The sequence below is a fragment of the Lasioglossum baleicum genome, chromosome 4 (genome assembly GCF_051020765.1).
Source record: "Lasioglossum baleicum chromosome 4, iyLasBale1, whole genome shotgun sequence".
NCBI lineage: Eukaryota > Metazoa > Arthropoda > Insecta > Hymenoptera > Halictidae > Lasioglossum > Lasioglossum baleicum.
Window position 1 is genome coordinate 13127630 of NC_134932.1, and position 14568 is coordinate 13142197.

The window sequence follows — 14568 nt, forward strand, 5'->3', positions numbered from 1 at the left end:
GCTCCCACTGAATACTATACTCCACGCGTTTTTCTAACATCGTAAAAATAGTGAACACAGGAGGAAACAATGTTTGCCGAGAGAATTTTTTAAAATATCGTAGATTTATTCCGGGAATAGAAAAAGAGACTCTTGGAAATATTTCCATCTACAAGCTTTGGTACATTGTTAACCCGCAACTAATCCACACAATTAACCGATCAATAATGATAATGAACGCTCGTGCGAAGCAGTTTTACTATCGCGACCGACGATCTAGATCTTTTTACCAAGATAATAAATCGACGATTAGATCCCGGGCTGATAAAGATCGACGTTTAAGAGACGCTCGTGGAAACGTTAATTCGATCCACTTTCCTTTACGCGCAACTGAGGATAGAAGCTGATTTTCCTGTTGTTATCAGTAGACTGCGGATCTTCACATGCAAAATAAAAATTGTCTGCGTCGATTGCAAGCAATAGAAACGAAATTGAATGTTATTTCTTCCCTTAATGATTTTACTAGAATTTAAAAAATGAATTAAAAAAACTTTTCAACAATTTTGAATTTCATCTGCTAAATTTTCCTATAAATGCATAAAGATCCGCAGTCTAGTTATCAGCTAATATCAACTGCGCTTCAGCCTGGAGGAGTATGATTAAAGAGTTCGGTTGACAAAATAGTTTCTCAAATGAAAATGTCAAATATTGTCAGATTAGTCGTAGTATTAGTTTTCGGTTGGCTATATCCAGTAATTAGAATGTACATACTAACTTCAGTCAGCTTCAGTCAGCTGCATCCAACACCTCCGATTCGAAAGGTAGCTATCTCCCTTACCTTTCTCTCCCACTTCTTTCTGGCGGTGGGGCTGCTGGGCTCAGAGTTGGGCTTCTTTCTGTTCAAGATCTTGGCGATACTGTCGTTCTGCGCGGGCTTGAACTTGCCGATACCATCGGTGACGCTGGGCCGTACGTCCTCGAGCGAGGGCAGCTCCAGGCAGCTGGAGAACAGGTCGCCGAGGATCTTCTTGACGCCACCGAGCGCGTGGAACGGGTTCGCGGTCATCGGCTTGTAGTGAGGGTCTCTTCTGCTAGCTAGCTCAGCTACCCGCCTCGCCGAATGGCATCTCGCTTTGTCAGAAGGTGTTGCATTGTCGCAACCCCTCGCATCCGCAGACTGACTCCTCAAGCGAGCGGTTTTCCGCTTTGCGGGACGACCCTCGCGAGTGATCTCGTCCATGCTGGACATCAGCGTTGGATCCACCGATGGACACTTGCCTATGTTGCTCTTAGACTCCTCTTCCCCATTCGCGATCATGCTGTCCAGGCGTGACGTGATCTCTGGGAACGTCGGCCGCGACTTCGGCTCGTACTGAAACCCATAGATCCTCTTTACTAACACCGTACATTTTCATGCAAAATAACATTTTTCAGATCTTCGAATACTTTAGAATATTGAAATAAATTCCAGTATAGAAATTTGTACATTCAGCAAAACAATTTTCTAAGTTAATTTTTCGAAATGATTAAACGGAAAGAATTTTAGGCGCAGAAACTGGAGCAAACGAGACGCAAAAGGGAAAAATGGTGCGAGTCTCTCTGTCCAAATTAAAACTAATTGCATGGATGATCGCAAGCGGGACTGAAGCTGTCGCTGAGCGCGAGTTGGGTCGATACGAAACGGGACTGCGGGCAAGTTCTTGGCTACTGCAGGTGGATCGAATCCTTTTCAACCAACGCTCGAGTGCTTAACCTATTTTCTTCGGAAAATAAAACAAATCGTGGTACATACTCGCAAAAAGTATCCACTTCGTCAAGTAAGTCGCAAGATAAGGGCATCTGTTTCCTTTTATTTCTTTTATTCCCTGAACAATTAGCTAACAAAAAATTGAGAACACATCTGCGAATAATTACAGATTAATTTTCTCGAGAAGAATGATGCGAGTAGAATGACCAGCAAGAGCAGACTGGAATGTAAAATTGGAAGAAGATCTTTTTCAGTGTCCATTACACAACATTTTTGAAACACTGTCAGCATCGTTCGCTAACACTGTTTGCTAACATCCCGACAGTTGCCAATGTTCCGTTTTGAAGCGCAGCGACGCGCAAAACAAAATTGTTTCCCGTTTCGCGACCGGTTGCGTAATCCTGGAAGCTTATTGTAAGTTCAGTGGCTTCAAACGTTCCTGTTGGCCACCAGTTTCGAGCCATTTATTATTCACAATCTCTGGCGCAACGCGTCTAGGATCCTACCAGCGTCGCCGTCGCTGTCGCTGTCGCCGATACCAGCTCTCTGTACCACTGCCAGAAAAGTTAACATCGTGACCGTTACTTTAGGCGACGGTTGACAAACCGTGCGCTACCGAGATAATTCGCTTACACGGACCGACTTCGAAATATTGCGTCTCCGTGCTCCCGAGAAGCCATATCAGGCAGAGGTTAACAGTGCTATAACAGACGGGGGGCCTTTCTGATTATGCGCAACAATGACTAATCGAATCTTTGACAATCTATGTATACCGCGGAATCCAGTTCCAATCTTTTTTCGTCATGAAAAACACGTTCAAAGAAAAATCGGATATACATATGTATATGAAGCAAAATTAATTCCCAAATTACTATAAACAATCTTGTATTAAGTGAACTTTTAATGAGTTGCAAAACGAATAAAAACTGGAGAACAACATTGTCTCACCCAACGCTCCGTCTCTAAGAAAACGCGAGTTCTAAGATACGCAAAGCGCGCGCACACTTCAAGCCCCGCCGAGCAGTGTCATTGGCGTCTAATGCGTCCATCTTCAAGTTCAATTTACTCGAAAACTAACCGTCGTAAGAAAAATTGTATTCCACAAATATTGTTCAGTTTCTCATGAAGAATCGTACTTTTCATCCTTCCTTGCTCGTCGGCGAGCAATAATGTGACAATCTGGAACAACAATCAAGGATTCCATTGAACACTCACCGTGCAGCAGTTGAAGGCTAAGTGCAGGAAGTCCGTGGGCGGGTTTGCGGCCGCACAGATCTCAGCCACGGCTAGATAATCGAGGCCGAAGCTGTCGGAGCGTGGCAGGACATCGGGATCGGCGGGCACGCGTCCGATCAGTTCGCAGACGACGATGCCGAACGAGAAGACGTCGGACCTATGGTCGTACCATTGTCCCTTCAGGCACTCCGGCGACATCCAATAGGGGCTGCCGACGGTGCTGAGTCTGTATCCGGTGCTGGGATCGGGGATCTTCGCGGCGAGACCGAAATCACCGACCACAGCCGTCATCTCGGCCGTGCTGTCGTCTTTCTTGATCAGGACGTTCTTCGAGGTGAGGTCCCGGTGAAAGAGACCGCGGCTGTGCAGATAGGCCATACCTCTCGCCACGTCCCTCGCCAGGTTCATCCTAATTAGGTGGGGTAACGGCGTGTGCCTCGCCATGATCAGCTGCTCCAGACTGCCGCCGTTTATGTACTCCGTTAGCGCGTGCAGTTGACCCTCGTGCACGCACACTCCCATAAACCTGGAAGGAAGCATCGGGATGTTAGTATTGTTTTAGGAGACTATCCAATTCCAAGAAAATCAGCTTTTGGTTGACTCGACATGCAGTAGACCTGGCAAGTAGGATACAGTAGCATTGATCAGATATTTGACGAGTAGAATAAGCCAGCACCGATCAGACACGCGAGCAAGCTGTTACCTGTCTCCAAGAATCTTCGGCTGACTTTGAGTCTGGCATACAGTAGATTTGACGAGTGAAATAGGTCAGCATTGATCAGACACGCAAGCGGACACCTATCCGACGTATATTGACACGTAACTTCAGTAAAAAGACTGGCGATAGCTAGGTCACCCTGTACATCACCTCGTTCCGCCAGGGCGAGTGGAATAACCTCCCGAAGTTTGACCCGCCGCTCCGGTAACCGTCGGGATAGGGTAATTCTGGTAATAGTTGCGCTCAGCACGCGCAGTTAGCGAGCAGACGGGCCTTCCAAGATTTATTCCTTGAAAGGGCATCGGAGTCCTCTACCCTCAATTACGCGAGTGCACCGACTCGACTCGGTAATGGGATATCTCGGGATTGGGGGCAAAGAAGGAAAACAACGAAGAGTCTCTCGCAACTGGTGCCGAGAACGGCAATTAGAATAATAACGACAGCGTTAATAATCACGCATCAAGGAAGACGCTACACGGCCCCCGGGCTGTAATAGAACGCCCGACGAACTTCTTCTTGCTTGGACGGAGTTGCATAAGCGGACGGAACGGACCCTAACCTGTCCAACTTCGCTTTTGTCTCGTGTTCGTTCACAAGCCCCTAATACATAACGTGCTAGGAACGGTAGCCCTGTTCACTTCATGACAATCGTCGGCTGATAGGTTCGACGATGCGAATAATTAAAGGTAATGAGATTCGGCATTGTCTTTGTGAGATCTTCAGGGTATAAGTACAGAATAATTGCATACGGCCAAGATTAAATGTATACATGCATATACAATGTTTCTTTATCTTGAAATGATAAACAAACCGACTGCGGATAGGAAACGAAGGACACAGACTAGAAAGGAAAGACAATAAATCGTGTTTCAATAGGTCTCGGATTGCCAACAATTTCTGAACTTGTGCGTTATTCGCACACGAACAAGTTTCGGTCCCTTTCTTTTCATGCTCGTGTTAGAGGGAATACTCTCGCAGAAGCAGGGACAATCGACCACGAAATGTTGTCCTTCGACAAGTCTCAGCGCCAAACACGTCTCAGCGAGGCGTTAAAGGCGAGGTTCTTGAGGGGCTTTAATTGCCAAGCAAGTCGCGGAGACGCGCGACGATTCTCCTTGCGAATCCGCGCACGAATCGCGAATGTTGTACTCGCTCGTTACTCATCTTTCCCAATAAAGGCCCGCGACCTTCGTGTTCCAGGGGGGTGGGGAGCTCCGAGGACAACCTCAGGACGAAGGTCTTCGACCTAGAATGCCGTACAGTGTACTCGCGAAACTCACAATCAGACAAAAGCGGCACGAATAAAAGGAAGCCTCGGATACGGAGCGCCAGCGGCGCTCTCGGGTCAACGATTGTGTTCTCTCATCGCATCGGTTGGCCAGCCAATCAAAGCGAGGATAGACAATGTACGGCGCGCGAGTCGACAAGATATTTTTGCGACCGTGGTTGCCACGGATCGAACCATCGCGCATCGTTTCCAGTGAGAGACAGCCGGGGGAATTCGTCGTGTCGCAACGAATTTAATTGACCGGCTATAAATAGCGCCGAGGATTGACGTTCGCTTTGTCGGATGTGCGCGCGGCGTCACTCGTTTTCCGCGGATCCGCCATTTGCCGGAAATTCAACCCCTTGCACTAGGATTTATTCTAGGGTTGAAGTGTAATTGGAATTTCCTATGAAGTCATTCGTCATCAGTGTTTCGAGATTTGTTCGAAATCGAGTATATTGTAATCTTTAGGGATATATGAAATTATAACAGGAGAGCTCACAAACCGATGAAAATGATAATTTAGGATGTCATAGTGAGAACACAAGAACTGTGAGAATCTCATTGTTTCAAAGACACGAGATGATCGAAAATATACAATACAAAATCGCGTTATTGTTTAGAAGATGCAATTCCTGGTCAGTTTGTTCGGAAAGTCCAAGGGTCAGCTCCTTTAAAACATCCCGGAGCAGAGATTCTGAACGTTTAATACGTTTCCACGAACCTGATCGTCGGTTCTTAGACCCTCGTTAAACTTATTAGCATCGGTTGCCTAACGCGTACTTGGTCACCGACTAATTCGTAGATTTTAGCGCGGTAATATCCGCAGGCGACGTTAACAGTGCCAATAGCAGTGGCTTTATTGCTGGAAACTGAGTAAACTGCGCTCGGCAGAAAGTTCGAAGAACGCTCGAAGAACCGTAACAGGAAAAATTAAGCGTGTACAAAATATGTAGTACGAGCGCGAAAAGAGAGAAGAAAAGCATTTAACTTGCCAACAATAAAAACGAGGAAACTCGGAAAGGAATATACATAGTGTCTATATGTAAAAATAGAGGATGAAAAAATGCAGAATGTCAGAGGTGCACGGTTGACCTTCGTGCATTTACATATTAGTGTGCAGAGCACGGAAGTCGTCGAAAACGACAAAATGAACAGCATAAACAAAAATTTCCTCGAAAGTTTTTCTTTCATTTCGTCCATAAAATCGTGACGCCATCGTCTAATAATAAATGCAGATTAAGCACCGAATGGACAGATGAATAATGACACCAGGGCAGGAAAGAACATTATGGCAGTATAGTCTGCACGAAAGCCTAGTCGACGTTACTCGCATAAATCAGTTTCTCCTGGAAAACGGCAGTGCCGCAGACCGTCGGAGTTTATTTCCGCGAATCCACGCGAGGGTAAGTCGATTATGGTAGCTTGTATCGATTTGCCACGGTGCTCTATTGACACCCGTGCCACTAAAGAACCTTCGACTCCCGTCTCGGAGAACGGGAGGGACCGATTCGATCCTCTTTGGCAGCCGAACAACCGGAAAATTTCAACTCTAGCTAAAGACGAGGCGCCTTCCTCGAGCCGTGCTTCCCTCTCGGTAGGGTTAATTGGCCATGCGTTCGCCACCGCACAGGATTAATATCACTCGACTTCGCCACGAGCTGCAGATTTCGCTTTTGGCCCGCCGACAACGCCTCACAAGCCCCTGAACGTTTCAATCCAAAATTCTGGTTCAATTCCCTTCGTTACGGACTAATGGTCTAATGCAATTACGCGTTCGTGCGATTTCGTTAATTTTCTAAAAGGATTTTAATACTTCGCGCTGGTTAATGGCTTCATCAATCTTATCCAATTTGACACGATTCACTTTTTTTCATTCTAATAATATTTTAGTTTCTGTACAACAACGTATCTTAAAATTCTTCCGCAGCTTTCATCGCAATACGAGAATTAATTCTGCAATTTCACAAATGGCTGTGATCGTTTTGCTGTGAAATGGAGATCCAAACAAACTGGGTCGTTTCGATGAGTTCTGGCGTTAAGAGACATCAACGCTCGTCTCCCAGTGGAAACATACACGGGGGTGGGGGGGGGCACAGTCCCGGCAAGAAAGTTCTGCTGGTGTATCGCGGTGTATTCGATCATTTTTAATAGAGCGGAGACAATTTATCCGGCGATCCATCTTGGCGTTTTCAGCGTAGCCCGCGTTACTTGCGGCGAGGTTTATCATTTCAGAGAGGAACGATAGAATCAGCGTTCCATAGGAGAGACTCGACTCAGCGATCCTGGAGATTAGATAGCTCCGTATGTGGCTGGACGCGTATGGGGTAAAGTTCGGGGTCGTTTGTCCCATTATTACCCTTTAACGCGACGCGATAACCACCAATTAGCAGCCGGCGCGTCGACGATCGGCTTGTCTTCATTTGTTACCACCCGGGATACCCTCTTATCTGAATGCCCGTTTAGGATCGTTGATTTATGCTACTCGAGGCTTATCGGAAGCTTAGACCTCGAAAATGGAGGATCTTCTGTCCGGTTCGATCAGTTTCCTAATCCCGTATCAATCATCAAATCCTCGTTCATCGAAGCGAGCTCTTTTCCATTTTACAAATGTTTTCTAGCCAACAGAGAATCTCCAGGAAATTCTGAGACCGTTCAAGTCACTGAGTGCCGAATTTATAAATTTATAGAAGAAACTTTCGGTACTGATGGTTTGATTGACAGAATTGATTGTCTTCTAACATTTGAAAAAATATCTTGAGTAGCGTAGCTCGATCCTGATCTTCTGTACATAAATTAGCATCAGACAGTTTTGTTCCAGATCAGTAATAACAAACTACCGCGAAGAGCGCATCCGAGTACATATCAGACAGTTTTCTGAAAAAGTTAAATACATTCTTCCTCCAATGCATCCGATCTAATCGCGGAGTTAAACAGGCGTGTTTAACACGCGCAACCGCGGCGCCGATTAAATTTCACCTGGAATTAATTAAGCGTCCGGCGCTCGCCAGTCTGGTAATTAACAATTATATAAAAGAAAGGTGAAAGAGATGGGCTTGATTTTTCCCTTCTACACGCTCGGAGCAGTACCGCAAGTAGATAAGTCGCGCGTGTGTATTTTGTACTCGCGGTTACGTCATCTGACGGCTGGTAAAAGTTCGCAAGAGCGTTATCGCGACAATGAGCGGACGTCGACGATTCAGAGGGTATCTCGATATCTCCGTGGAAACGCTCGATTCGACTTTATCGCGGCCCGACTAGATCAAACGATCGGAAGCGTCGCGTCGCATCGCGGCGGCTGTTGTTCGGCTCGTGTGACTACGGACGGCGTGAAATTCGCACGCGATCTCGCGAATCACGCTGTCCAAGATGACAAGAGAGCGATGCGATTTTTATCTGTAGTCGTGGGTTACAGGCGCGAGACATTAGAGGGGGGAGACATTTTTATGGCATCGCTTCGGTGATTTCGCATTTTTCAGAGGGATATGGGCTTCGGAAGTTTTTAGTTAGCCATGCAATCTCAAATTATGCTAAAGGTCATCCCGGATCAAGATCACATTCATTCATTCAATGATATCGTATATTTTGATTCTTATTGACCTTGACTAAGAAACATCTAGAACCATGTTACGGTGGTGAAGTGTGCCATAAAGGGATGAGAAAAGATTCGGAATCAACTAAATATCTTCGGATGAACAAAGATTGTATAGTTTCTCCGTCGAATTATAGTGTTGAATATCCCGTAACGGGGCAATTTACGTTACGGTTCCGTCCGTGCCGTTTCTTCGCCGGCGAAACAGTTAGAACAAGTATCGATTTAATCGCAACAGAACCGTGGCCGGTGTTGCAGCGGAACAACGCGGATCAACGAGACTTCTTTTTCCTTCGATCACGAGATAAGAAACATTTCATGTTTAGGCAAACACTAAACATAATCGTGGCGACTTTACTCTTCCCGGGATCGATGTGGGGTACGAGAGATAAGCTTGGACGAAGCACTCTTGAGCACGCTCTATTATCAACTTCTTTCGTCTTCGAATTGTCTGGAAATCGAAAATAATACAAAAAGTTCCTTCAAATTCTTTAGACATTTCACTGTTTTGTATTTCTGACAACTTTATATGTATACGGACGGACAAGGATGAAACAAAATGATGCGAACGTCTGAAATGTTTGAAGGTCCCGCTGAAGCGTTAATTAGCAAATGCGAACCCGAAAGTTCAGCAGATCGATAGAATCCTCGTACGGTCTAAATCGAGGCTCCCACCCGCGCACTCGAGTACTCAAGATTCCGCAAATCCGCGGCATCCTAATTTAACCTTTCAAAGAACCGGGGGCCTTGAAAGAGCCGAAGAGGCGAGCGAATTTAATCGCGAGCACGTTCCCGGTCCTGGACGAAATTCAAGGAAAACGAACGGAGAGGGGACCGAGATATCGATTTAGGCCAGATATGCTCGTAGTAAATCGCGCCAGCCGCCGCCGCCTCCGTCGCCGGATGTATCGACCGTTTCCATTCATCCATATTCGCTGAAACCGCTTGACCACACCTGGCAAGAGGTCTAACAGTTGCAAAATCCATTGGCTGTTTCGGGGGAATCATAAATTCCAGGGAAACCGATCGTTCGTTTACTTATTCGCATTTTCGGTGTCCGAATCGAATTAGTATCGCCGATGAGTGGACGATCGCGATTAATGAACGGCTCTTTCCTCAAATTGTTTGCAAACAACGATACACACGACTTATTACATTTATTATAACAAAAATGAGCTGGTTTAAAACGGTAACAACATTAGAATTATTCAGAATACAATGAAATTCCATGATGTTATAGGAAGTTTGAAAAATATAAGAGGAGGAGATCCTATGGATGCCAAAGGGTTAAAAGGGTTGTCAGTGTACAGACGGCCGCTTCTTTCAATGAAACACTGAGTCAGCGGAGCGTGCTGTCGCGGTTTCCGCAGCCTTCAACGAGAGAAATGCCAGAAATAAGATCCGCCGGTATAAACACACGCACACTCGGCCCGAATCTGGGCCAAGCCGTTTATATCGTCGGAATGCGTTGTCGCCGCTCGGATGCGACTCAACTTAACTCGACTCGACTCGAAGCTACTGGACGGAGCATGAGAGCGAGCCCGTCTAGCCGAGGATCGCTGCATTATGTCATAACTCGTTGCTCGCAAACCGCGGAACTCTTTTGGCATTAGCCTGGCTGAACCAGCTCGGACCAGTTGCGTCAACCGTGAGCGCTCTGTTTTCAAGGGACGAGCGCGCGCGCGGGATTGATGCTTCTCTCTCTCTCTCTCTCTCTCTCTCTCTCTCTCTCTCTCTCTCTCTCTCTCTCACTCTGTCTTTCTCGCGCGCCAAAACCTGTTTCCGTCCGCAAACTCATTCTTGCAAGATGCCACCGCCACCGGCCGCTACTTTATTCCTCACCCTTTATTTGCTCGGCGAACACGTTACCCGTGTCGCTTTTTATAGCCGGCATTCCGCGATGTAATCGCGCGGATTATTTAGACGACAAGCGGCGCTGTACCACCGACACGCTCTTTCGGAACCACCGTGTGATTGCTCGGAGTGCTTCTTCAACCCCTCGCTGCAGCGCGTTCTGATGCCGATTTCGCGATTCACAGTTGGAGAACGGTACACCGAGAAAAATGTAGATGTTCGTTTCCTATTTCATCCTTTTTGCAATTTTTATAACATTTCTCAGCTACTGGTCGAAGATCAAAGAATCAAAGGCTCCGGCAACCCTAACCGGGCAGAAACTGTTATGCCAGTTCTGAAAGGGGATCACGCCAGCCCGCAATATGAAAGTACCGTTCACCCATTACTCTACGATATTAACCTATCGATTTAGCCATCGAGGTTCGGTCAATTCCATTTTCTTCAAGCCAATATTCGCGGATTCTCGACGCCCGCCGACTCTCGACGGAATTGAAATGGCTAATGGGAGGGTTGTGGAATAGTCACCCGTATCAACTCGTATCAGATTACCGATAACACAGCTGTCTATGATTCCATTGGCTGTCGGACGATCGCGAAACAACGGGTTCAAAGGCGACAGAGCAATTTATTCGACTGGGTAGTGGCTCTGTCACCCTACTTTGTTTTTACAGAAGCTAATCACCTGAGTACTCTCTGGTGTCTGGTGCGGAATTACTACATATCTATAGTAAAGCCATCAACCCCTTTGAATAATCCGTAGCCGTGTTTCTAATCGTTTATAGTTTATGTCTTTAAAATCTCGCGTGGATTGCTTTTATTTCACAATTAATACTAAAAGTTTCACTGCTGGTCAAACGAGAAGTGTCAAATTATTCAAATCCAGTCTTTTCATTTTTCACGGGCGAACGCGTTAATCGCATTAGTCATTTCCAGCGATTGTGGGCTTCTATGTTAAATATAAATGTTAATAATCAGCTCCAGACTAAAAGATTCGTCATGCACGGTGACTCAAGTGTATGATAATTGAAAAGTATAGTGTTCATATCCTCATTAAGAGCAATTGCTTTTCCATTGGGAAATAAACGAACGAAAAGGTAGCCACGCACGTTCTACAGAAGAATGTTTAAAAAATTAGAAGATCGTCACTATGGGCGTCGACGACATGACGCTGAAAGCATCGATTTTAACTCTCGTATCGATAACCAAAACATCTTAAATGGATCATGTAGGAGAAAACCAAGCTGAAAATGTTGATCGAAATCGATTTTGCCGCTTTCCAGCCACAATAAAATTTCAAAACAGATCCAAGGGGGCTGCCCAGGTGGCCGCCAATTAGAACAAGGGCTAATTAGGCCCGGTTCGAGGCCGCAGAAGGAAATTCGGCTGGCGCACGCACTCCGTTTCCTCGAGATCGGCATCTCGAGTTTCTCTAGCGTAAAAGTGGACCGGATTCTCGGTTCGACTTACCTCAGTATATTCGGATGGCTGAGCTTGTTCATCAGCTGAACCTCCTTGAGCATGTTCGGCCTGTTCGCCGGCAGCTGGTTCATCTTCAACACCATCACCTGACTCGTCACTTTGTGTGTAACCTGGAAAAAGGATTGGACACACGTTCAGCACGATTTGTTACCGATTGGCCACGGTGCTCGGCCATGCTACACATAGTTTCGTCGCAAGGGGGGCTCGCGGGCCGCTTAAGCGGTTTCTGATGGAACCCGCAGTTATCGCGAACTCTTGCGAAATTGAAACATAGCTTAATCTGCGCGCGAAAACCGCTAATGCCCCCTCTAGACCCTATATGTAGCATCTCGAACCGGTTAAATGCCGAAGAAAGTTGGAGAAATGGCGACCGCACTGATTCTGCCGCGCTGAAAATCCAATTTTTATTTTTTACGGCCTGGTAACTGAACGATCTGCTGTTGCAACACTGAAATATAGTAGCTTGATTTGAACCCTAAACTCTGAACATGATATTTTCAATTAATTGAACATCGACACAGTCCTCACACAGATGGTAAATGCAATTTTGATTTTTTACTGGCCTGATAAGTGGATGACCGAGTGTTGCAAGACTAAAATATAGGTTAATCTACGCTTGAAAATTGCGAATGCCTCGCAGAGCCTGACTGTAACGTGCAAAAATGCGTAAAATGCAGATTTGATCGTCTGTATGTTTGATAATTGAATGACCAACCATTGCGAAATGGAAACACAGCTAAATCTGCGCTCGAAAATCGCCAATGCATATCCGACTCTGAACATATATTTGAAATGGATTAATTGCAGAAGAAAGTTTCGAAGAACCGTGGACTGTGCGAAAACGCGGATTGAATTTTCTAAATGCGCAACGAGTGGACACAAAGTGTGCCAGGTTATTGATAAAAATGGGGAACATCGTGATAAACCTATAAACGATCAGTGAAACTTATTAGATATATAAAAAAAGGGGGAATTAGAAAGTGCGTGAGCAATGAATAAATGAAGTTATAGAAAAATCAACATCGTATCCTGCGATTACCGAACATCGTGTTAATTGATGGTTACCATGAATTAGAGTTATAGAGACATAAAATAACAGCGTGAAACGAGTGCTAGATCCAGTTTTCGCGATCGGACTTCACTTTCTCGAGTGTTGCGATGATACTCGCCTAACTGTTACACTGGTTCGTATGTTTCTGACAGAGTTGCTCGCTAGTGATCGGAAATTGAAAGTTACTTCTGCGGAAAATGGATAAAATGAAAGAAATATCGGGTTTCCTCCGTAGCGTCGCGGTTCTATTGCCGCCATTTTGTGACGCGGCGAGTCGCGCGCCAATCAGGACGCTGGGAAAATAGCTTCCATTGCTCGGCAACGTCTCACAAGAGCCTTTGGCAGGCAAACAAATTACTCCCACACATAATTTAATTCTATTCAGAAATCAGGGACCGTTTTGCAATTACCATGGAAGCAATTATGTGAACACCGCAGTATTAATCGTGCAGAGTGTTCAGAAAAATCGCAAGGGGGCGGTTTACCCGGATTAAATCGCGTTTCCAGCACAAACGAGAAAACGATCGTCGACAAAGATCGTTCCGTAATTAAGCGTTCTCATTGAACGGCGAGGAGCGGGACGTCATCCTGATCGAGACGAGATAATATACATATATGTACACTTTCTGTCGTGTTGTTCTCACAGCTGAAGAGCCGCGTGAGAGACAACCGTCGCGATTCATACAACAACGAGAACTGTTATTAATGAAACGAGACGCGCGCAACCGATGCTATTCAAACGGACGAGGATTCAGGATTTGCGGCCGTCGATGAATCGTATTTGTTCAGGCTGAATCGGAGACCAGGCACAAAGACAGCAGTACAATGCGCTGCGGTGAATCGCGTTGTCACTTGAAATGACGAAACTTCGATCCCTTCGCGTGTTTCGTTTTCACAGGGTTTCCCATTCGAGACAGACCTTTCGGATTAGTTCTCACAGCTTCGAAACGGTTTCAGAATATTGTCCCTCTATTTGCGAGGCATTTCGAATCCATTTGTTGGTCCCCGAAGTGTTTCACCGAAGCTTTAAGAGTGAAATTTTTATGTGGCTGCTGTATATTTCGCAGATCCGCAGCTTGGCAATTAAATATAGAAACGGCAAACAGTGAAATTCGATGCGGTAATGACACGTAATCGGCAAATATAGTTCGAGGAAACCCCGGATCACCGAATCGATCCAGGGGGTGGAGAGAGGGGAGCTGGATCTCTGCTGGAAATCATCCTCGCGGTATCCATTTTTAATTCGCGAACGAGTGGCTCGCGTAACGGGACGACGAGCTCTCGCGTCGTCTCGCACTTTTGTGAATTCTCGCGCGTTCGTGTTTCCGTAGCTTCTGCGCGTTGCTGCGAACACCGTTTACCGTTAGAGATTTAGGATTCGCGTGGAAATCAGGCCAATCGGGAAAATTCGCGTTAAACAACTAGCCAGGAGAAAGGGAAACCTGTCATAGCGGTATTATATTTAACGTTGATCATGACCGGACAGCGGATTTAATGTATTTACGACAGAAACGACTTGCTGCAATTTAAAACATAGCACCTTCAATCGAGATTTAGCACCTACTGCTGAATGTCCTCAGTCTCCTCAATCTCCCTGGTGTTTTCAGTCTCCTCGGGCTGTGCGGCTGTGCGATCCCGCTAAACA

General features: G+C 45.9%; 1 protein-coding gene across 2 annotated transcripts in view; it reads right to left on the reverse strand.

The window, feature by feature from the left end:
- Cdi (serine/threonine kinase) overlaps positions 1–14568 on the reverse strand; it is a 50994-nt gene that overhangs the window by 6771 nt on the left and 29655 nt on the right. Inside the window, exons 3-5 of one of the 2 annotated variants that reach the window (XM_076422724.1) lie at positions 11861–11982; positions 2942–3488; positions 818–1351 (exon numbers count right to left, since the gene is read on the reverse strand). In XM_076422724.1, the coding sequence (XP_076278839.1) occupies positions 818–1351; positions 2942–3488; positions 11861–11982 (1203 nt within the window). Of the gene's footprint in view, positions 1–754; positions 1352–2941; positions 3489–11860; positions 11983–14568 lie in introns of both variants that reach the window. The other variant, XM_076422725.1, reaches the window with a different exon arrangement.